Genomic DNA, 24,399 nt, shown 5'->3' on the forward strand with positions numbered 1-24,399 from the left:
TCCTTTAATTATTGATATTTGAAGGACATCACATAATCTATATATATAAAGCAAAAGCCAAAAAATGGTGAAATATTCAAAATACCAGAAAATGCCCTTGATTAATGCAAATATTAAGAATTGAAATTATTAATTAAATAAGGATAATATAGTAAATTCACACTTTTTTATATTAAAAAAATTAAAATTAAAAGAAAAATCAGATAATGGATCCTCTTTTTATGGAATACAACTACCCATTATTATTTTTAATTCTAAAATAATTTTAAAATAAATTAAATTTTAAAAAAAAAAAAATCTCAAAAGCGCTTGCGGAGAGACTAGTGTCAGATTTCTCTCTTTGGTATGAAAAGCCTTGATGATAATTACGATTCATAAGACAAATTCAAATTAGAATTAGAATAATATTTGTGCCACATCATTTTTGTATTATTATAATCTTATATCCCTTGGAGTGGCTGTTGGCCATTGGAAACTTTGCGATCACTTACCAGTTCGGTGAAGTAGCTTGTAAACCGCGAAAATGGCTAAGGCAGAGAGCAGCCTCCCAAACTCCAGATGGTCTCTCAAGGGAATGACTGCCCTCGTCACCGGTGGCACTCGTGGAATTGGGTCTCTCTCTCTCTTACAAAATTCATCAAATGGTCTCATGGGATTCTTTTAAGATTGAGCTTTTTGGTTGAAATTAATTATATTGATTTCGATTTGTCGCTCTTTTTCAATTCAGGTATGCCGTGGTGGAAGAGCTAGCTGGGTTTGGTTCGTCTGTGCACACCTGTTCTCGGAACGAAGCAGAACTTCACAAATGCTTAAAGGAATGGAAGGCTAAGGGCTTTCTGGTCACTGGGTCTGTTTGTGATGCCTCGTCTAAAACGGAGAGAGAAAAGCTCGTGCAGCAAGTGGCTTCTTCTTTCTATGGCAAGCTCAACATACTTGTAAGTAACCCTCTGTTTACTTTGTGCTATGGCTGCTTGTATAAATGTCACAAAGAAAAGAACTTTTTAATGTTTCATAGCCTAAGTAGAAATGGGTTGTGGTTATGACTTCAATTCTCAAATTAAAGTGTGTCTTTTTATGAGAAAGAAAAAGGGTTACATTGAATGTGATTGTGGGCGTAGGTAAACAATGTTGGGACAAACATCAGGAAGCCAACTACTGAGTACACTTCTGAAGAATATTCGTCACTCATGACTACCAACTTAGAATCCACATACCATCTTTCCCAACTTGCACACCCTCTTTTGAAAGCATCTGGAGCGGGAAGCATTGTGTTTATATCCTCTGTTGCTGGTTTGGTGAATATAGGTTCTGGGACCATTTATGCAGCAAGTAAAGGTGAGCTATTGCTTTGCTATGGCGTGTCTTATTTTGCTCCATAATCCATATGATGTATTAAATTCGATGAGTGTGAAAAGGCAAAAGCTAAATTCTCTTTTGTTGTCTCTCCTCTTCTCCATTTTCAGCTGCAATTAATCAGCTTACAAAAAACCTGGCTTGTGAATGGGCAAAAGACAATATCAGGAGCAATTCTGTCTGCCCTTGGTATACCAGAACCTCACTTGTGGAACATGTAATACTCTTTCCTTCTTGTGGTCATTTAGGTGATATACATATATTTCAATATTACTTCAATTACAACTTTTTTGTGTTTGCCTAAATGTAATCCATAGGAGTATGTTATAGCATGTTTATTCAGCATGAAGATGCACCCACAAAACCTAAGACTTGTTTCTCCCCCTATAATGGGAATTACATTGAAAGTGAATATTATTAGAGTATGTAGAGCTAGGATTGTGACAAGTGTCACTTAGTCATTGACTGATGTTAGATTAGTTAGTAAGCTGTTGTAATCAGTTAGAGCCTTATAAAGCTTAACTCTCTGTATTGTAGAGTAATCTGAGAAATAATACAGAAAGGTTCATCTTCTTCTTAATTCTCTCTCTATTTTCCCTTTCGTTAACATGGTATCAGAGCAAGGCTTCACGTGTTGGGCCTAACGGCCGCATGTGCTCCCACGTCACCCAATATGTGTTGTCCACGTGTTAGGCTTGAAAGTTCGCCACACGTGCGGGGGTGTGTTGAGAGTATTTGTCCCACATTGAAAAGTTAAGGGACCAATGCATGGATCGATCCTGCATTCTTATGCTTCCGCTTTCTATGCCTTGACATTCTTTTCTAGAACTTCATGGAAATCGACGTCTATATCTGATTCTTCCACTTCATTCTTGAATTATCAATTTCATCAAACTGCCTTCAGTGTTTCTATTCAGCTTGTTATTTGGGATTTTTCAGTCTCATATTTGATTCGAGGACGTCTCAATTGGGTTTTGTTGCTGATTTTGGGATAATACTCAATTGATACTCGGTTTTGGGAATTTTCAATGTACTTGATCAATTCCGAGCTTTTCTGCTTCCCCCTTCCAATCTCTACTCATCTTTGTTCCCTTGCTTCTGGTTCTTTGGGTTTTCTTTCTTCACGATAGTGCCAAGAATTGTTCTCTACACTTTGCCTACTACATGTTCGCTCTATTGCCTCATCGACTGTTCTTTGCAACTCTTTCTTTCTTTCCGTTGTTCAACAAGATGGTGACTCCTACTCAACTTCAACTTGTTCAATCTCCTATTGCAACTCTCATTCCTACTGTTTCTACATACATCTGTGACAGTCAAGCTTGATGATACAAATTATTGGACTTGGCATTTCCAAATGAATCTTCTTCTTGAAGGTCGTGGCCTCTTGGGTTTTGTGGATGGTTCAAGGAAATGTCCTGCACATTTTGATAAATATTTAGATATTGAAGGTGTTGAGATTGATGCTTATCAAGTCTGGAAGATGCACAATCGTGCCTTGATGCAGCTGCTTATTGCAACTCTCTCTTCCACTGCAATTCTGCTATTTGGGTCCTATGGATGTTCTTCTGGTTGGGTATGTCTATTGTTCATCCTCTATCTCTCTGATTTCAATAATTGGAGAATACCTGTAGTCAAAGATTCAAGCTTTCTATTCACCTTTGCTTGCTATAAAATCAACTTCATGTTCTTGAATACATCACCATTGTTCTGTCACAATTCTCTTCTCTCACTCTTCTTATCTCAGGGGACAAGGAATTTCCCATTTCATTCTCTTCTATCTCTTTCTTCTTATCTCAAGGGACAAATAATTTCTCATATCTCGTTCTCTTCTATCTGTTTCTCCAATCTCAAAAGGAACAAACTCCTTTCTACAGTCTCTAAGGGAAAGAATTTATTAATTCTTCCTCTTTTCTATCTTCTTTCTACAATCTTCAGGGAACAAAAGAATTTCCCACTTCTTCTTGCTTTCTATCTCATTTCTCTAAATTCTCAGGGAACAAGAATTTCCCTCTTCTCTTCTTCTATCTCTTTCTAGAATTTCCCTCTCCTCTTCTTCTATCTCTTTCTAGAATTTCTCTCTTCTCTTCTTCTATCTCTATCTCGATGTGGGGGTCTGATTACATCATTGATTTGGAATAGAGTTGGTACTCTTTGCTGGGTTATATGCTTCACATGCAGCTCACTATAGCAGTACTCTTCTATCTCAAGCTTTGGATTGGTGCTCCAAGCAAAACAAATATGTAGTCTACTCAGCTTCAACTACAGCACATTCAAGGCTTTTCTACTTTTTTGGTTTAGAACAGTTAATCATTTGTGATTCCTATACTCTCTCTGGATCAGTGGAAGGTTTAGCATGTCTTCATTGGAGGAACAGTGATGGCCTGGAGTTGGTACTTTTTTTTTATTTTTATATGTGTCAATTTGGCCAACTTTGCTGGGTTATGCTTAACATGAGTACTCTTATGTCTCAAGCTTTGGATTGGTGCTCCAAACACAAGAAAAAAAAAAAAAAAAAAGCCTACTCTGCTTCGACTATAGCAAAATTCAACGCTTTTTCTGCTTCTTTGGTTTAAGCATTGTTCCAATCTCATGGTTGGATTCTCCACCCATGATCTTGCGGGGGGATGTTAGAGTATGTAGAGCTAGGATTGTGACAAGTGTCACTTAGTCATTGACTGATGTTAGATTAGTTAGTAAGCTGTTATAATCAGTTAGAGCCTTATAAAGCTTAACTCTCTGTATTATAGAGTAATCTGAGAAATAATACAGAAAGGTTCATCTTCTTCTTAATTCTCTCTCTATTTTCCCTTTCGTTAACAAATATGTTAGTTCATGCTCAGAATGAGAATCTTATGGACTGGATAATGTCCAGCTTCAATACGAAAAATATAGATAGAGTAATTGACATGCTTGTTACGTCATGTTCAACTTATAACAGTGGCAAAAGACATTCTGAAAGAATTTATCGAGTATCAGTTCAGCTCAATTATAGGACTTCGGACAATATCTCAGGTTGAACAAAGGTACGATTTTGTAGACCCCACCGTGGGAGCTTTATACCTATATCCCAATCTTCAAATATACTCACCCATCTCTTTCAAACCCTACCAGGGCTTTTCTTGCAAGTGTTATTCGATAAGTACTTATTTTGGTGAGACAGAAATTGCTGAGGCCTTTGTGCACTCATGTGCCAAAGGTTCTGAAACTTCTGATGAATTTAGAGTTATACACCATACTTGAAATTGAGAACTACGTCAACAAGGGTTGGTTGAATTGGTAAGGATTGTTCTCTTCACTATCAAGGCTTAGGTTCGAATCCCGCTGCCGAAAATCCCTCTTAGTGGGTAATCTGTAAAAACCAAAACAAAGACTAAGACTCCCTCTGTAAGTCCTCAAAAAGATCTTGGTATGCCTTAATCCTAGAATGAAGTAGCCTCCCCTACTCCTAAACTTTCTATTATCGAAATTGAGAACTACAAGTCTGCAATATGTGCGTGATTACGAATTTAAAAATATCCTTGGGGCATGAATGCAAAAAGCTTAATTAGTAATCATGGTTTGCGTATAGGCAGTCTAATCTTTATGTTGGGGGCAATCATTAAGTTTAGATAATAGGGCAACGTCAATGACCAATAGGGCAGACACCCTTTATAAGTTAAGATAATAGATCTCTGTGTATTCTAGTTCAACCGCATCTTTTAATCTTAATCTATACTTAACTTCATGGAGAATATTTTTTGCAGCATATCTCAATAATTTAGTGCAGTTTATATTTATGTGAATGAAACAAAATTTGGGTTTGCTGATAAAAGTATTCAAATTGATGGGTGATGATGTTGATTTTCCATTCATCTGACTGGTTGTCCCCATTGCTACTTTTCAGTTGCTGGATAACAAGGAGTTTTTGGAAGAGATAACCTCACGTACCCCTATTGATCGTGTTGCAGAACCTGAGGAGGTCTCATCTCTGGTAGCCTTCCTCTGCCTACCTGCTGCTTCTTACATCACTGGACAGATTATTTCTGTTGATGGAGGCATGACTGTGAACGGTTTTAACCCCATTAGGCGGCCACTTTGATTTTTGAGCCTCTGTCTCTGTTTCTCATTTTTTTCATGTATTTTTCTGAATCATTTACCCTCCCAGATGCTCAGCCAATGTTTTACCACTTATTAAGCTGAACTGGGCATCGTTTCCTTGTGAGAAACTTTTGAACAAAAATTGTGGTCCTATGTTGGGTCACGTTTTACTTGTACCCTCTGTTTGGTTCTTTTGCCTTCTGTTCTGATCAACAAAAAAAAGCATAGAACTCATAATCTGTTTGGTGGGTGAGAAAAAGAAAGAAAGAAAAATTCAAAGGCACACAGAAAATATCTAATAAGTGGTAGAAAAGAGGCAGGCACACAGAAAACTGTAGAGACAGTAATCTCTTTCTGGTGCAAACATTGAAAAAAAAGAAATTAAATTAAATTAAAAATGAAAGGAAACCCACCTCTACAGGAAAAGACCTCTGATTTTCAAGGCAAGAGTGACGTGGTGAAGTGGGTGTGTGGGCTTGTACGTGTCACCCCACACCAACACAACCCTCCACGTCTCCCAAACATCAAAGAACTTTCTTTATTTGGAGATGTCGTGGTGATGGGTATTTTGGGAATTAGGAAAGTTGGATACGTGTTGTAATCGTGATACGTGTTGCAGCTTACCAAGTTTCGACGGAATTAAGTAATATTTGATATCTAATATTTTAATATAAAAGCCCATAATTGAGTTAGGTCAAATACCTTTTTGCATTCAAATTTAAGTCTCCCTCTTCCTCGTAAGTTAGTTGGAGATGTCAAATACAAAATGCTTATGTACAGTTTAACATCTAATATATTAGTGTGATTTTATGGCTAAAAAAATATTATAATATATGTGACATCAAGCTTTTTGAGATGTTATTTTGACATATCTCTTCCAGTCTTTAAATTTATATAGAATTTGACTACTCGATTTATAAGAATGTTAAGGTAAAAAATCCCACGTTGGAAAGTTTTGATAACCTTGCAAGGGTTTATAATTAGTTGGGCTAATCCCTCATTGCTAATTGGTTTTCAAGAACCTCAACTTCCTTCATGGTACCAAAGCCTCTCTTTTGTTCTTCACCATAAACACTAATGGCACCAAACAACAATTTTGACGTCATTGTGAACTGTGAGAAAAATAAGAAGGGGTAATGAAAAATACATAGCATCCACACTATAATAACATCGAGATGTCTGCATATGGAAAAAATATGTTCATATATATTATATATAAAAAATTATCATGAACCTGTAATTCAAGTCGTTAATACCAAGTACCTAAGATTTTAGATTTGTATTAAAAAAAGTATTAAAAAAAGACATCGGAAGGAAATTGAAAATTTGAGAATTGAGACCTAACCTGTGACCATTATGGGTAAGGTGAACCGTGGTCAGAGAGAGGGGCGTTGAGGTTGAGTTGAGTTTTAGTCAGACAGAGAGGGACAGTGACCGAGTTATTGACCCTTACGTGGCAATGCATCTAGTGGGTAGGTCAGGGAACTAGGATGAAGGAACTCATTGCTTAACAGCCCACACCCCCACGCCTTATACGTGGCACCTGCTCACCTGTTGTTGGAATAATATTACTTTTAGGTCCCTACGCTGCCTCACGTTTTTGAGACGGGCACTACAATCCTTCTTTTTCTCGTAAATGTGTTTTACGTTCATTATTAGGTGTTATTTACTTGAAACTAATCATATTAAGATTCATTTAATATATATCATTTACTAACATGAGATATACTAAAATTTATACTATTTAATGTAAAATTTTGATGAACAGTTTTTGTGAATAAGTAATTATTTTGCTAAATGAAGCATGATAATGTTTCAAGGGTATCTAATTCGAAGAAATAAGCAAGTATATTTGATTCCACATGCCACTTGATACTTGTTGAATTTCATATATATTACGCAATAGTCGATTTCAATTGTGAAACGTGATCTCACATGTGTTTAGATTTTATTTATTTAATCAACGTTTTCCATGAAGCACCCAAAATAATGTGAATAACTTTAAATTATGCGTACAAGCGTCATTCAACGCAAAATCTCCACACAAAAATATGTGTGATATGTAAATTCCAAAAGAAATTACATTTCACCTTACCTTTTTTTTTTTTTTTTTTTGCAGCTAAAAAGAGATTTTGATGTAAATATTTTCTTAGAAAAACAAGGAAAATTCAAAATTAAGGTCTATTGCAAATTTAAATAGAAGTACGACTTTCTAAATCAAGAGCTATGATGATCAATGACCAAATGATATTTAGATTGATCCACTCGTATTATATGAATTCCGAACTTAAAGATAAATGTAGGCTAAGAGTGGATTCATGCAATACCGTATTAGGAAATATAAAAAAAAAAATTCATAATTTTTAACTAAATATCATTAAAATAAAACAAAATGTATTTTTTTTGGTGGAATAATGTGTTGGATCATCGTGGGGTGCTCCAAAAATCAAAATTGACGACGATACGACCCCTCCCTTCTAGGCTTCCGGAAGCGGGTGGTATTGTTATACTCGCAGTAATGCGTGTGGGGGAGGCAACCAGACCCGAATATCGTATTCTGCGATGCCGCCACGTGGAGAATACTCCGAACCCAGTGATTAAAAATAAAACAGAGAGAAAATTAGATAGTAAAATATATTAAAAAGACGAGAGGGGTCGGTCGTTCAAGGACCACATGCGTGTCAGAAAAAGGACACAGCCTACACCTACCGTGTCATCACAAAATTAGGCCACGTATACGTGTCGAAAAGGCAAAGCACGTGTTGAAATATAAGGAAGAGAGAGATGAGATGGACGGTGGAGATGGGGCTTTTGTATTCAGTAGTTCGACGTCATACCAACTGTACAATGTCGGATCCTGCCCGTGATGGTGACGGGCAAGCTGCCCGTGATTAGGCCTGTTGTGGCCCCCAGGTGAAAATGTTGCGGGTGTGCGTGGAGGGTGGTGAGGTGGCTCTTTTTCTCGTATAGAAAAAGCTTCGGTGCACAGGCATTTTAAGGGATCCCACTAAATTTTCTCTCTCGCTATTATTCTCAAAATCCCTTATATTTCTGTAGCCTCATTCCCTCCCTCTCCTCTCAGGTCTCAGGAGTAGAGAAGAAGAGTTTGTTGTGATTTGTGTTGTAGTTTGATTGAGTTTTTGTTTGAATTTCAATGGCTGGAATTTGCTGCGGTGTTGTCGGAGAAGCTGAGGCGTCGACTACGATTGAAGCAAGCTCAAGGAATTCGAGGCGCAGGAGATTGGAGCTCCTACCGCTTAAATACATAGCTGACATGGCCGTGAAACCGTCGACGGTGGAGAACAGCCGGAAGCGGCAGAAGATCGATCTGTGCCGTTCATCGTCGTCGGTGCCACACAACGCAGTGGAAAGCTCCTCGGAAGCGAAATCGAAATCGGAAAGCGAAGGGTCGAAGCTGAACGCGACCGTGCGTTTTGGCGACGATGATTTTGATGCTGTGAATACACGTGGAGATCATCAGGAGTCTAAATCTGTGCGTGTGGACAACGAAGCGGTGCAGGTGCAGGCACTGCAGGGGAGCCCTCGGTTTGGTATGACTTCGGTTTGTGGGAGAAGACGAGACATGGAAGACGCCGTTTCGATTCACCCTTCGTTCTACCAAAACGACGGTCCAGACTCTAATGGAGCCCACTTCTATGGAGTTTTCGACGGCCATGGCTGCTCTCATGTAATTCCACCAATCCTAATCTGAATTCTATACTTCACCGATTCTCCCGCACTTTTTTGTTTCCGATTTTAATTTTTTTTTTCTTATTTTGTTTGGTTTCTTTAGGTGGCCTTGAAGTGCAAGGATCGGTTGCATGAAATCGTGAAGCAAGAGCTCGAAACGGAAGGCGGGTACATACAGTGGAAGGGCGCGATGGAGCGAAGCTTCGCGAAGATGGACGATGAGGTCCAGGAAGGAAACCTGGTTGCTCAAGGCCCGAATTGCCGGTGCGAGCTTCAGACTCCGCAGTGCGACGCCGTTGGATCTACGGCGGTCGTTGCTGTCGTCACTCCGGAGAAAATTATCGTCTCTAATTGTGGCGATTCCCGCGCCGTGCTTTGCCGAAACGGCGTCGCCGTCCCTCTTTCCTCCGATCATAAGGTGAGCTTTGAGTTCCCTCGCTTTTCCCGAGAAATAAAAAAATTGAATTTTCGCGACTTGTTTGAGATCTAAATCTCAAGACCACGAGTTCATTTGAACCGGAGCGCTATGATTAATTTTGTTTTTGGCGCGTCAACTTATTAGCACTGGGGCAAAGACTCAGATGCCTAAATATGCTAATTGATTGCGCGTGCACCACACGTTAGCTAACGTGCGCTTATTTTATTTTGTTATTGCAGCCGGATCGACCCGATGAGCTGGTTCGGATCGAAGCCGCGGGCGGGCGGGTCATCTACTGGGACGGTGCGAGAGTCCTGGGAGTTTTAGCCATGTCGAGAGCCATTGGCGACAACTATCTGAAACCGTACGTGATATCGGAACCGGAGGTGACGATCATGGATCGGTCGGCGGAGGACGAGTGTCTGATTCTGGCGAGCGACGGCCTCTGGGACGTGGTATCAAACGACACCGCGTGCGGAGTCGTTCGCATGTGTTTGCGCGCGCAGAAGACGACTTCGCATTCGGAGTCGTCTGGAAGAGACGCGGCAGTGAGGTCCGACAAGGCGTGTTCGGACGCCTCCATCTTGTTGACCAAGTTGGCCTTGGCTAGGCAGAGCAGCGACAACGTCAGCGTTGTCGTGGTGGATTTGAGAAGACCCGGGAGGTGCTAAATCCGGCGTCGTTTTAATTACATGAAGTATGAAGATGATATAATACTAATCTAGCCAACGGTCATTGGAAGAGGGAAATTACCAGAGTGGCCTTCGATTGTTAATTGTTAGTTGTAGGCTGCTCTTATTTTCTCTTAATTAATTAACAAGTTTGGAGGAAATTTTTATTTTTTTAATAAGGTGTGGTTTGGGGCCTTTTTTCTTGATTTTTATTTTTATTTTAAAAGGTTTTACAATTTCACATTACTGCAGAAGTTTGCAAAAATGTGATATTATACGAAGTTATATAGTGAATATAATTGTATAATAGATTAGTTTTTCTCATTCCCTTCTTGAATTGCACGGTTCCCTTGGTTCGGAATGCAATCAGTTTGGTTAAATGAATGGTTTCCATTTGGTTTTGGAATTAGGCGCAAAAAGTAAACAAGCAGTTGAATCTTGCACCATTCCAAACGGCATGCTATTTACCTGCAAATTTTACAGTCTTCAATACGTGTACAAATATGACGTGCAAATACAAAAAACTAAACCTTACGTGCTACACATGGATAACTAAAGATTTTTAGCTCAAGTAATTGAGAGTAATTATTCATGGACCGAGAGTTCCTTATTCAAATAATTTATAATTTATTAGGAGTAAAGCATTAGGTCTGATGCTTAAGATTCTTGTGTTGTATTCAAGCTCTCAAGCTCTCAAGCTGGTGCTGGGAATATTTGAGTCCATTGAAGATTACAATGGCGATAAGACTTTGGTTGTTTCGGGACCCTATGGCGCCGTGGGAGGATAAATTTGAGGTTCCCTTTCGTCAGCTGAGTGGCCGCAGTTGGATAAAGGGTATGTAGGCGCTCTTTTCATGGCCCGAGTGGGCAGATTTTGGGGGTTCCACCACTCGATTTTTATTCCTCGACAACAATGTGTGGGGCCACACACACACACATCGTCCCACTCAATGGAATGCGGACACGTAGCGTTTGATCTTTGTTGCTGGCCTTGTGGCATCAACATCTCTGAGCTGGCTTAGATCTATTTAGATCTTGATGTTGATGGCCATGGACCCCAAATGTGCCCTCAAAATTAAGGAAAAAAGAAGAAGGGTCTCTCTGCCCTTTTAACAGAACCTCTTTTCTGGGGTTCAAGCTTATTGAGTAACATGAGTTTTTTGTCAATTCACATAAATCATAAAATGGAAAGAAATGAGAGGATGGCATGAAATGTTAGTGCAACTTTCTTGATATAAAAAAGAGAGAGAGAAAAAAGCCCCTCAATGGTCGGCCATGGTTGGCATGATATTTCTTGAGATGGCTAGGCATAGCCATGTTGTTTGCACAATTTAGAGTTTGATTGATATGGACCACCTCATTCACCTTTTTCCTCTTTTTGCTTTTTTGGTTAAATGATATAATGAGAAGAAGAAAAATGAAAACGTTCATTCATACGACTCTTATGTAAGCATTCTATTGCAATAACTGATCACGTGATTAGCACGTAACATGTTAAATGAGAAAAGTATAAATGTATTATATATTAATTTTGTAAGACGAATCACAATTTTGTCATGAATCTTTGACCTTATTATTTTGAAGGGAGGACATATACCATATATATATATATATATTATATTACGAGGTGCACCAATGAAATAAAAAGTTGGAAATAGAAGAACAAACACATATCAGATCTCCGCACCTTAAGGATTTGACTCAACCATAATGCCATTATAATGTTATTGCTGCAGAAAGTTGAAGACCACGTCATTGGTGGAAGGAAAGTCAGAAGATTGATGATATAACTTGGAAACTTATATTCAAGCTGGTTTTGGCAAAACCATGTACTAATTATTATAATATTAAAATTTTATTTATTTTTCTTTTGTATAATAATTCAATCTGCGGCGTGTGGATTATTATCCAAAGGGATGTATTTTTTATATCAAATATAAACTTCAACAATACAATCAAAAACATTAACACGACATCTAAAGTACCAATCTTAATAGTATAAAAAAGTAACATGATAAAAACAAAAGTAAAACAGACAAAAGTGCACTAAAACTACTAGCCCACATCACCATAATTAACCATAAGCCCAAACAAAGGCCACATATCCAATATAAACCCTAAAACCACCCACGAGCCTAAACGAACCCTACCATCACCATCTGAAGAAGCGCCGTTGCGGCCACACACATCACCGCCTCTGTAACATACATGGAAAAAAATATGGTAGTGGGTTTTGGGAAAATGATTTGTTTGAGAACACCTGAAAGGGATGATGGAGAACTTCAATATGAGTAAGCTCATAAGAAATCACTACAAATGGTTTCTTATTCAAAATGCCCCAATAGACTTATTCACTAACCTAAAAAAAGAAAGGCGATGAGAGGGGAAGGGAGGAGCGGTGAAGACGATTCTTCCTCCTCTCCCCTCTGTGGAGTTTTTCTTTGTAACTCACATAAGGAGAGAGCGGCTAGAATTTCTCTGCTCACCTAATGAAAATTTTCTCTAAAGGGGATGTTAATTTGTAGACAGCATTTCAGAGGTTCATCAAATTTCACATGTAATGTTTGAAACTATAAGAGCACCTTTTTTCTTCTTATTCTTTTTGCTTGGCATTTCAATAACTTGAAGAATAACTGGGCAGCATTTGAGAGTGAACAAGGAACCTAAGTAAATTAGCTATTAGATTTGGTATGAAGATAAAATTGGAATGTCTATTACAATTTAAAGAACCTATGTAATGAAATATCAATACCCTAATTTAGTAAATGGGATATATTTAGCTAATTAGCTAAAAGGTACATAACTAATATGTCGTGGGTAAATGAAATAGTGTTTATCTGGCAAAAACAAAGGAAAAAAATAACTGGTGTAAATAATTTGTGTCAAACAAGTCAAAAGAGAAACCAAAACTAACTGAATTGATTCAAGATGGTTTGGTTCGATTTGGGCCTAAGCCTAATTTGTTTTCTTTTGCATTTTTTTTTTCAATTTTGTTAGCCTAATGAAAAAAGAAAAATATCATAACTTGCTACATATTTTTTAATTTTATAGCGTATCAAATCATTCTAAAATTTCAAAGTTCAATAACTTATGTATATACAATTCAAATATCAATCACTTCAAAGTTTCATCAAACTTCAAATTCAATATCATTATGTAATTATTATCTAATGAGAGTACTACAAATGTAAAATAAAATAAAATATACAACTAGACAATTCGGTTCGATTTAAACCGGTTTACAAAAGCTCAAAATCAAAACAGTTTAATGCTAGTTAATTGATTCGGGCGGAATTGATGCCCACTCCTAACTTTTGGTGCTATATTCATCAACCACAAATAGTATAAAAATTAGAGATATGTGTCAATTACCCAATATTAACGGGTGATTTTAAACCATAATTATATATGCCTCATATGCATCAACGGCTAAGAATTAAAACGGTAAGTAATTAGTGATACATCCGTGCACAATTGACCATAGCATTCTTCATCCTGTAAATTATAAATGTACCAAATCTACTATATGCAAAAATTCATTCAACTTTCGTTAGAGTTTGACCAAAATACTTTATGCCCCGCGCACATAAACAAACAAATAAATAAGTTTTCCGTAAATTCCCAAGCTTTTGTTTTTACTGTCACTTTTCTCCTCTTTTTCTACAGTCTACAATTTCTCATCTTCCCACCACTCCCAAATTTATCAGAACCGACAGTCTACTTAGCGGATCCAAAGCGAAACCCACCATGCTTTAACCTCCTCATCTTTCCCGCCTCGCCTGCCAATCAGAAGCCCTCACGAAAAGAAAAAAAAAGTCGCACAAAATAAAAGGTAACGAAAACCTTCTCGCTAAGCAAAGCAGGCCACTTCTACACTTTTAGCTTAAACTCACGGCCTATATATTTGTATTTATTGTACAAAATTTCATGATTTATGCTAATATAGAAGAATAGAAGACAATGCGTGCCTGATCAGTATTCAAAACCCTAGAAAACTTGGGAATCAATTGCTGCTGTTGATTTAGACGGTTGCATAATCGTTCTTCAATCTTGAGGGTAAATACTTTCAGTGTTGATGTTTCCGATAATAAGTCAACAGTTTGATATTGGGATGATTGTTTTTATTATTTTTATTTATTTATTTGTTGGGGGCTTTTTAATTACTTTTCAATTGGATTTTATGCTTTCCCAGAAACTACATTTTTGTTTGTATTCAGTAATATGTATATGTTTTAAGTACATTGATTGGCTACTTAAGGCTGTGTAGGCTTAGTGTAAATAGTATTTAGCATCCTTTGCTGAAGCATGTATATATCAATGCCCTTTATGTTCGAATTTAAGATATGCAGTAATGATTCCAAATGGTTCCACAACTGCACCTGTGTTGTAGTTCCAGCATGATATATGGATTATACAATTTTTATTGCTGTCAACATCTCGAAATTCAGATTATGTTGGTTGTCTTGAAAGGGCGTTTATGATTTGTTTGATGGAATGTTATATTTTGCTTTTGATATGACATTCATCTGACTGAAAAGGGGTGGAAGCAAATCTTGCAGGGAATTTACTGCTTTTATTGTTAGTGCTAGAAGCCATTTTGCACTAAGGTTTTGACATTTTCTTATGTTAATCAGTAGTGAAATGAGTGCGCAAAGTGCATTGGAGAACACTCTCAAGGAAATACTACGTGTTGTCAAACCCTTGCGTGAGGACTGGACAACACGGTTGCAAATCATTGATGAGTTACGAAGAGCTGTTGAATCTGTGGAAAGTTTAAGAGGTGATTTCTGTTACAATTTCATGGTTCCACTTTTTTTATTTTTTTATTTATGCATCCATCCTATACTTGTGTTAACCAAAAGTGCTTTTTATTGTTCTTAACTTCAGGAATCAGTTAATTCATTATAAATTCCATTCTCTCTCTTTCTCTCTCTCTCCATTCAATCAGGAGTTATATAGAGACACCTGATTCACTTTATTCCTTCTGTGTTCCTAATTGACCCAAAAGGAGATGTGCACTTGACCTTCAATGAATTATTTGCGTTAATAACTTAATATTACAAGCATACAAACACAAATTCTAAGTTTTTGATACTAACTAATGTCACAATGTTTATTTGCCAATATTTTGTCCCATTTTGGATTACATTTATTTCTACCAACTAGGATATTGCGATGCCATCCACCACATCCGTTGGTGTCTCCTCATTTGGGAAATTTTTTGGTGCCTGTAATACTACAATTTATTTTTGTGCCATTTTATTTATTTAGTCGTACATGTCTTCTAATAATAAGGAGATAACTTTCCCCATTGTTGAACAAAAGTTTAGTAACTCTGTGGGTTTATGACATTGGCATCTAAACAGGTGCAACTGTGGAACCATTTGGGTCATTTGTGTCTGATCTCTTTACACGGTGGGGAGACTTGGATGTTTCAATCGAGTTTTCCAATGGTTCATTTGTTTCACCTTATGGGAAAAAGCAGAAACAACGTTTACTAGGAGAAGTTATGAGAGCTATGAGACAGAAAGGTAGCTTTGTTGTTTTCCCTTTCTTAAATGCTTATGTTATTGTTTTTTTCCAGGCCTCAGTACTTACCATATATTGTTGAGAAGATCAGGAAACTTAATGCGTCAGTTTTTTCATTTGTTTACTATTAATAAAAAGTTGTCACACTTGAGAATTACTTCATGGTAGTGGCAGAAAGTATGTTAGTTGGTCTTGAATTTTCATTTATGTGCTCTTATCTAAGTACAAAGCAAATGGTGCATACTGGGGACCTTCAGTTTTTCTTTATCTTCACCTTTCGGTGGCATATTTCTATTGTATTTAACTTATTTAGCATATAGGGTGATCATTAACAACCATATTAAACTGAACATGCCATTGAACTGTGTGATATTCACAGGTTCATTTGGTGACAATAATACATAGAAATGGCATTAAGAGACTTATACATCATATCTGCGAATTTTGTATTATATATTAGGTTTCCTGATTAACAAAAAGCTACAATGAGTTCTTCTGTATGTGTGTATATGTGTATATGTGTATTTGGGGAGTTTGATTTTGTTTAATTACAGCATCTCCAACTTAATTTCTAACGAACATTCATTTTTAGGTGGATGGAGGAGGTACCAATTAATCCCCAATGCAAGAGTTCCCATTTTAAAGGTTGAAAGTAATCTCCAAAATGTATCTTGCGATATCTCAATCGATAATCTGAAATGCCAAATGAAGTCTAGACTCTTGTTCCTGATCAGTGAGATAGATACACGCTTCCGCGATTTGGTTTTACTGGTACATTGTTATTGTAGATTAGAATTTACTTTCCAAATGAAAAGTGTTTGTATCTGATATATTCTTCTAGCTTTTGTAGGTAAAGGAATGGGCAAAAACACACAACATAAATAATCCAAAATTTGGGACTTTCAATTCGTTCTCTCTCACTTTGCTTGTGGTCTTCCATTTTCAGGTAATCTTAAATCTTCATTTCTGGTGTTGACTGAAAAGTAGGTTGAATTGTGAGGGGATTCTTTTGACTATTTCAGCTGCACTTTAGCATAATCTAAGATGATTGATATCAACCTAGTTTGCTGGAAGTAGATTAGTATTAAATTCTGTGACCTTTTTGGGCTTTCTTCATAGTACGCTACACCACCAGATTTATACTGTCTAGTTCTTCATTTTGGTTGTGTTGGTGGGTCAAGGTTTGAGGAGCTTGACAATCAGTCAATCACTTGCGTAGGGATTTTCTGGATTTGTGTTGTCTTGTTGATTAAAGGCTGAATATACTCTTGTCCAAGCATTTTGTTGTGTGTGGTTAATGTTTTACTTGCTTCAATCTTCTGTTGTTGCTTCCATTAGCTAACAATATATATGATTCAGTTCTCTGCAACATATGTTCCTAATTTTAATTTAATACTTCTCATTTAATTTTCTCTATCAGACATGTGCACCTGCAATTTTTCCACCCCTTAAAGATATTTATCCAGGAAATCTCATTGATGATCTTAAAGGTACTTTTCACCTTTCAATAGGTGACCTCATTTTCTTTACTAATTGGCCACTCATTATATCTAATTGTGGAAGTTTGAATAAAAGTTGCTCTAATAGACCCTGAAGGAAGGTTGTGTTTATTACAACAGTTCCTGAAAGGGATCATGCTACAGTATGTCTTTCACCCTTCGGATTCATAGTTGCAGTACTGGTTAGTTTTTTGAAGTAATGAAGTTTCAGATAGATCTCCTATGCAGCAAAGCAAAACAATAGCCTTTCTTCAGATCCAAAAAAAAAAAAAAACAATATCCTTTCTTGAAGACTTGGAGAATAAAAATTCTTAGTTGTTGAGGACCCAGATTATAAATTTAATATCTTAATTTATATATCCTAAAGGGCTTTGCACTGAGCCAGATCTTTTTATACTTGAGTAGGGGTGGCTTGAGTGATAGTGCGCATTGATAATTGGTCCATATGGTTAGCAAGAAGTGAAATCACTGAATAGGATTTGTTTTTTAAGTAGATATGTTCTGGATATTGCAGTGAGTCAACTGTTCTCTATCTCTCTCTGATTTTAAACCAAGTGTTGTTTACGTGTAGGAAAAACACTTCCATAATGCTTCTAAAAAGAATTTGTTCTATACCTAAAATATATCTGAAAAATAATTTGTTGATCCTCAATCAGTTGACTAATTTGGACAACAAATATCTGATTGTGCTATGCTACGTGCAGGCTTGAGGGCTGATACAGAGAGACATATTGAAGAGACATGTGCTGCTAACATAAGAAGGTTACAATCATACAATTTGAGGGCAGAAAACAGAAGTTCTTTGTCTGAGCTTTTCATTTCATTCCTTGGGAAGGTATTATTACCTTCATAAATACCTTGAATTGTATTTTCTAATGTTTTTAACCAGAGATTGTTATAATCATGAATTTGAGATCAAACATTCAATTTGATGATGGTCATTTTATAAATTTTGCAGTTTTCTGACATCAGTTTGAAGGCTTCAGAATTAGGAATTTGCACTTATACTGGACAGTGGCAAGCCATAAAAAGCAATATGAGATGGTTGCCCCAAACTTATGCCCTATTTGTAATTCCATCTCTCTCTCTTCATACTTCTCATAATTTTTTTGCTGATGCTCTCTCTGTTTCTTCAGAAATGATGATATTTATTACTGTTACCACTACTGATTTTGTTACTGGAATTGGTGCATGGGTAGATTGAAGATCCTTTTGAGCAGCCGGAAAATTCTGCGAGGGCTGTTAGCAAGAGGGAATTGACAAGGATGTCAGAAACATTTGAGATGAGCCACCATATGCTCATCTCACCCAATCAGAGTTCGCTTCTTGCCACCCTAGTCCGACCTCAAACGTTAAGCTTCATGGTAAGAACACCTGTCAGGAGTCCGGTATACAATTCTGAGCGCCGCCAACCAACTCATCCACAACGTTTCAGGGCTGAGGGTTTACATTCACAAACCCCAAGCAACAACAATGGCCCCCGACAACCAACTCATCCTCTGGTGCACAGGCAGGTGCACTCACCCTCACAAGTGCAATCTCAATATCAGACGGTGAAGCCAAAAGGCCCCTCAGAAGTTCAACCTCAATTTCAGACGGTGAAGCCAAAAGGCCCCTCACAAGTGCAACCTCAATTTCAGACTAGGAAGCCAAAAAGCCATCCCAACAGGGCAACCTTTAAAAAACCTCTTCTGCAGACATACGAAGATCAACGGCAGCAAATGTGGAGACCAAGATCTGATAGACAAGTGTGATTTGTGTTTCTGCATTCAAATTTTCATTGCCTGGTTTGTGATTGAAAAGTAAGAAAATGTAGTTCAATTGGATTGATGCCCTTCCAGAAACCTTTCAAGTATGCAAGGTGATCGATTCTTTGTTATTGACCGTTGGCTTCCCCCAAATCCTGAAAAATGATAATTATTAAATATAGGGCTTTTATGAGTTTCTTTGATCTCTCTCAAGATGCCATTTAGAAATGACTCTTACCAGCATTAACCTAACAAATTACATACTTATGAATTTTACCCTTTCATAAACTGATATGTTCATTTTCACCAAAGAGATCAATTATTTCAAGTGTATATTCAAGAAATTATTAATGACTCGATGGAAAGAACGGATCATAATTGAATAGAACCATGTAAATAATAAACAATGATAAATCAGAATGGATATTGATATGCCCATTATGTACAGCATACATAAATAATTTAAAAAACAAAAAATTGAAATTCTTGTGTAAAACATAATCTAAACTTACTCGCACTCTGATATTTTTTTTCACAAGGAAAGCAGGTAGGGGGATTCTCTATAGTAGTGTCAAGTACCAACTCAGAATCCTCAATATTCAGATTGAGTTTTGACACTGATCTGAGGTTTGCCCTACCCAACCCACTACACACAATCAAAAGAATTTTCTCTCTCGTTACACTTGTACCGAGCAAGTTCTGCTCATGGCATCTTAAATGATGCTGGTGTTAGTCATTTTGCCTTTCGGAAGATGAGCCGTAAAACACAATCCAGTCTTCCAATGCTTCAACTTGTCAAGAGGCGTTTTTCAGCAACAATGAGTCTATAACTTGCATGAGGCCCCTCAGATGTGTCTCGCAAATTGATGTGCCAACCCATGGCGTTTCCGATCGCTTGAAGTTCATCCATGACAGAAAGAGAGTCACGTATGTATACACGTCCACCTGGTCTTAGCATTCGGTCCATCTCCAGCATGATTGTCGAGATATTGCATCTGTTATAATGATATGAATCAAAATCAGGGTTTAAAAGAAGAAAATAAAATATAAAACCACCACTTTACCAAACAACCCACCACCCACAAAACAATCAGTCTCACCCCTGCCCCATGACCAAGTGCACATGGTGTGAATAGCCGATAGAACAAGAAGGGAGAATGTATGTAATACGATCCCGACCAATGCATTCCTTTCTCTTTCCAGTCAAAATGGTTAACTATTCAACAAGATATAGCCTTTCCACTTTCCCAACCGTTAGATTAACAACTCCATTAAAAGTTAAATCCAAAGGCCTCCCCCAATTAATAAAGAGAGAGGCTTTACCATGCTATAAGGGCAGGTAGTTACATTTCCTAATTTACTAATGAACTTCTACTTTTTCTAAAAGAGCTTTGTTTCAGATTAACTGCATAACTAGTTCTACTTTGAATATTAGTTCTCAGTAAAATGTAAACCCCTCTCATTGCAGCAACTATGCTTGTTCGGTTCCATCTAAAGCACAAAAGGAGAAGATAGTAATGGGAAACAATAATATATTAGACTTAAAGAAAAAATTAAAATTTTCTACTTGGAGGGAAAGAGATAGGAAAGAGAAGGGAGAGAGAGACAGAGACGGCTAACCTTTTTTTCTCAATAGAGAAGAGGCCAGCTGCATGCAATAAATCATACGTTCGTGGGTATGTATCAAATGGTTCACACCTGATACAAATAATTCGAATAAGTAACTTTTAAATTCATGGAACTTGTTTAGACAAAGAAAAACAGTTGGTAATGTACCAGTCATGCATAACTCCAATAAGTCCACGGTCATATATAACTGGTAAGGTGTTGGGGCCGCTAACAGGAACCACATTCATAACCCAAGTGTTCAAATTTTGTTCAATTAGTGCAGCTGCAAATCTGCCAACCAATTAAGAGACAATAAGCAATGAGAAAACCTTTGTTTAAAAAACAAAAAATAGAAGGCCGCTAGAACACAAGATAAATATGATACCCTCCAAAGCCAGCTCTCATGTCCATTGCATTTCTTAATCTAATCTTCTTCCAATGAAAAACACGAACATAACTTTCAATTATTTCATGCCAATATCTAGATTCTGCCCTGAAGAGCTCTTTTCTGGATATATAGGCATCAAATTGTATGCTCTGAAGCCTATCAGGGGGAGTTTGCAAACGGTCTGGCCATTTTGTGACATTTGCTCCATAACCATTTTCAGGGAGTCTTGTGATGCATGCCTTCAGATCAACATACCTGAACCACCACACAAAGAAGAAACCCTCACAAGAATTAGAAGCAAATCAATTACATCCACATGTGAAGCTCTTGTGAAATAATATGGTAGAGTTATCAGCACAAATAAACTTAAACTGTGAAATTAGAACTTCAGAGAAATGGTCTACATGTCAGAACCAACGAAAAAGAGTCCAACATTTTCAAAGCGTTCCTTGAAGGTTTATTGAAGGTTTATTCCAAAGTAATAACTCCAAACAAAAACATGCATAAATATGGTAGAGTTATCAGCACAAATAAACTTAAACTGTGAAATTAGAACTTCAGAGAAATGGTCTACATGTCAGAACCAAAGAAAAAGAGTCCAACATTTTCAAAGCGTTCCTTGAAGGTTTATTGAAGGTTTATTCCAAAGTAATATCTCCAAACAAAAACATGCATAGCCTTGTTGCAATGAAAATTGGTGAGGGAAAAACAGCTGGTGTATGCATTTGATTAATGTTGATGAATACGAAAACTCTAGATACCTGACTTGGATAATAAAATATTTTACTTGAATAAAATTATTAAATCATTATTCAAAGAAGGGAGTGGGAGAGAGACAAGAATCATAGATATACCAAACTTTGTCTGGGTCATCACTTGGATCACACAATGGAGGTTTGGTTCCTGGGTCCCGATTTAGATAGCAGCTGTTGTTTAAAGGCTTTTGCCATATTGCAATATAGCCATCCTTCTTCACAAACTCCCAGCAAAGGCGTGTGGTGAGGTTAAGCATTTCTGCAGAAGGAAAAATGAAAAAACAAATTTTATTGTTTCCCAGGTCCAGATATGATTACTAATCCAACATGTTCACAGACAGACAGCAGGTGGCCTCCATTAAACCAGTGATGCCAGCAAATAAAAAGTTAGCATACATGACGTTATAACACCGTTGCTCACACTTCTCTTATCAATTATTCACTTTCTCAAAACTGGAAACGCAGTCATACAGGCTCCCTAAAGGAAAGCTAGACAAGAAATTTTCATAAGCACAAAATAAGTTGTTTTTCTGGTTTGTCAGTGAATATAGGTCTTCAAGGAACAATTAAAGTTAAATATCTGGGATTCCCAGCCAAAAAGAAATTATAAGTTTCAATTCATCTTAAGTCAGAAAATGGTAATCCAAAGACTGCAGAACTTTCAAACACTAACTAGCAATCAATATTCAGACCCAAAAAAAAAAAAAAACTAGCAATCAATATACAAATTTTCAATTTCACCAAAAGAATGTTTTGCAGTAATACCTTGCCACTGCTCCTCTAGAACTTCTTCATGCTTATAAACTGGCTGTGCTGCCCAAACAAAGTATCCACCTGCCCTGAGCATCCTATTAACCTCGAGCAGCAATATCCCATCTTCAACACAAAAAAGTAAAAGAGGGTATATAAAACTACAATCAGAAGATACAGTAACCGTCACTAGAAAACAAAAAGTCCAATATAAGTTTTGCATACCATCACGAGTCCAATTAATCCTGCATCGTGAGCAATGTATCAAGTCAAATGCCTGGCTTGGGTACAACAAACGGTGAGTTGCAAATGCTGCTATCATTGCAGGCACCCCGCGCTCAAGAGCAAATTGAATCTGGTTCTCATGGACGTCCTTAGGTGCAATTGACATGGTAACTACATTTCGCGACAGCAGATACGCACCAAAACTTGCAACACCACATCCAACATCCAAAACAACTCGGATATGTTGACCAAAGGTGATGTCAGTGACCACCTGCGCGATGAAGGCTTTGACCATCAGATTATCAGAGAAACAAGATACAGCAATAACCCAAATACTCAAACTACCCACTTCACATTTCCCATTACATTGAATTGTAAACAACTTTAACCTTAGAAATATGATCCAAGTATTCATTTGCTCCATGTATAAACTGTGTACCACCTCCAGGAAACTTAAACTTGTTCTTCTGTCGTGTAATCCAGTTCTGACCCCCTTTATCTTCGACTAGACGAGTATGAGGTACATTGTTGAACCAAACCTGCAAGCCAATTTCATTAACAAAGTCCGAAAGATAAACGCTTTAATAATACAAGTAAACACAGGTAGAAAAAACTATTAACTTCATAAATGAAGCAAATACCTCGTCGCGGCTTTTAGGCCATGGAATTGGGCTCTTGTAATTCTTGGGCGGCGGAACCAAGCAATTCAAGCCCCGAGCGGGCTCTGGACAATGCCGCTCGAATCTCTCGCCATTCTTAGTCGATTTGAGCCTCTTAATGGCGTCCACATTATCCAAACACGGTATGTACTCGCTCATACTCTTCGGGCAGAGCTCGAACCTCTTAACACTAATCTTACCGGTGCCACTCGCTTCGCTCTCAGCCACCGACCCGTTCCCACTCCCCCAATTCTCCACCACCTCATCGGGATCGAAATCCCCGACCTCGAACTCGTCAGACATGGTGCCATTCTCGTCGACGATTCCGAATCTCTGAATCACATCGGGCGGAGGCGGCGGCGGCAGGGAAGGAGGCGATGGCGGTGGGGCTTGGGCTTGGGGGATGAGGGAGGAGAGATTGAAAGGCTTATTTTGATTGGGTGAGAGGGAGACGGTGGAAGGGGCTCGACGCGTTGTGGTGAAGAAGAGGAGCTGCTGGGACCCATCGGACCAGTGCTTGCCGAGGTAGAAGAAGGTGATTGAGACCATAGCAAAGCCAAAGACTTTCAGGATCAATGGGATTCTCAACCAATCGCCATTGTTTAAGATTGTCATGCTTTAATTCAGCGAAACTGGAAATGAAGAACGAAACAATGCGTTTTGATGGGTCGAGGAGGAGGGACCGGAATGGGGGTGCCGGGGAGTGAGAGAGTGAGAGGATCTGAGGTCGAGTGTTGTTGCTGAGAGAGAGATAAGCAAGAGAGAGAGACGATTGACTGCCTGCTAATGTCAAGGTCACCGACGGACTGAATATTAAAATATTTAGTGGAGGGAGTGAGAGATGGTTACACGTTGGCGCTAATTTTCCATGTAAGGTTGCGCTAAAAATCCAAACAAAAATGTAAAACATATTAATTTTTTATTTTCCTTTTATATAATTTTGCATATATAAAACTTTGGTTCATATAATTTTAAAATTTAAACAAATAATCCACACCAATTTACACTATTTGTTTTGATTTTCTTCCT

General features: G+C 37.7%; 4 protein-coding genes and 2 long non-coding RNA genes across 9 annotated transcripts; 3 read left to right on the forward strand and 3 right to left on the reverse strand.

Moving 5' to 3' along the window:
* The first annotated feature begins 448 nt into the window (after positions 1–448).
* Positions 449–5,606, forward strand: LOC110756690 (tropinone reductase homolog At5g06060). The gene is made up of 5 exons (XM_021958143.2): positions 449–612; positions 728–935; positions 1,119–1,335; positions 1,464–1,570; positions 5,237–5,606. The coding sequence occupies exons 1-5, from the start codon at positions 524–526 to the stop codon at positions 5,429–5,431; spliced, it is 816 nt and encodes a 271-aa protein (XP_021813835.1). The 5' UTR covers positions 449–523; the 3' UTR covers positions 5,432–5,606.
* LOC148297022 (uncharacterized) lies at positions 1,863–3,111 on the reverse strand. Its single transcript, XR_015833688.1, has 2 exons — positions 2,848–3,111; positions 1,863–2,768 (listed from the first exon to the last, which is right to left on the reverse strand). It is a non-coding gene; the product is annotated as an uncharacterized LOC148297022 (long non-coding RNA).
* Positions 5,268–5,930, reverse strand: LOC148297023 (uncharacterized). Its single transcript, XR_015833689.1, has 2 exons — positions 5,844–5,930; positions 5,268–5,630 (listed from the first exon to the last, which is right to left on the reverse strand). It is a non-coding gene; the product is annotated as an uncharacterized LOC148297023 (long non-coding RNA).
* A 2,483-nt stretch (positions 5,931–8,413) lies between these two features.
* Positions 8,414–10,533, forward strand: LOC110756646 (protein phosphatase 2C 37). The gene is made up of 3 exons (XM_021958088.2): positions 8,414–9,118; positions 9,224–9,538; positions 9,778–10,533. The coding sequence occupies exons 1-3, from the start codon at positions 8,585–8,587 to the stop codon at positions 10,207–10,209; spliced, it is 1,281 nt and encodes a 426-aa protein (XP_021813780.2). The 5' UTR covers positions 8,414–8,584; the 3' UTR covers positions 10,210–10,533.
* A 3,331-nt stretch (positions 10,534–13,864) lies between these two features.
* HESO1 (Nucleotidyltransferase family protein) lies at positions 13,865–19,192 on the forward strand. 4 transcript variants are annotated; one of them, XM_021958193.2, is made up of 10 exons: positions 13,865–14,041; positions 14,156–14,265; positions 14,844–14,989; positions 15,576–15,740; positions 16,331–16,509; positions 16,589–16,684; positions 17,159–17,228; positions 17,942–18,072; positions 18,196–18,306; positions 18,437–19,192. In XM_021958193.2, the coding sequence occupies exons 3-10, from the start codon at positions 14,851–14,853 to the stop codon at positions 18,989–18,991; spliced, it is 1,446 nt and encodes a 481-aa protein (XP_021813885.1). In that variant the 5' UTR covers positions 13,865–14,041; positions 14,156–14,265; positions 14,844–14,850; the 3' UTR covers positions 18,992–19,192. The 4 variants fall into 4 exon arrangements, with proteins under 4 accessions (XP_021813885.1, XP_088105656.1, XP_021813884.1 ...); XM_088249530.1 differs by having other exon boundaries at positions 14,847–14,989; XM_021958192.2 differs by lacking the exon at positions 14,156–14,265.
* A 154-nt stretch (positions 19,193–19,346) lies between these two features.
* On the reverse strand, positions 19,347–24,177 carry LOC110756656 (S-adenosyl-L-methionine-dependent methyltransferases superfamily protein). Its single transcript, XM_021958105.2, has 9 exons — positions 23,353–24,177; positions 23,101–23,250; positions 22,712–22,982; positions 22,502–22,612; positions 21,836–21,995; positions 20,979–21,236; positions 20,762–20,884; positions 20,606–20,683; positions 19,347–19,980 (listed from the first exon to the last, which is right to left on the reverse strand). Exons 1-9 carry the CDS (start codon positions 23,983–23,985, stop codon positions 19,773–19,775), a joined length of 1,992 nt encoding a protein of 663 aa, XP_021813797.1. The 5' UTR covers positions 23,986–24,177; the 3' UTR covers positions 19,347–19,772.
* Positions 24,178–24,399: the final 222 nt, after the last annotated feature.

Source organism: Prunus avium, chromosome 2, assembly GCF_965620075.1.
Source record: "Prunus avium chromosome 2, drPruAviu1.hap1.1, whole genome shotgun sequence".
NCBI lineage: Eukaryota > Viridiplantae > Streptophyta > Magnoliopsida > Rosales > Rosaceae > Prunus > Prunus avium.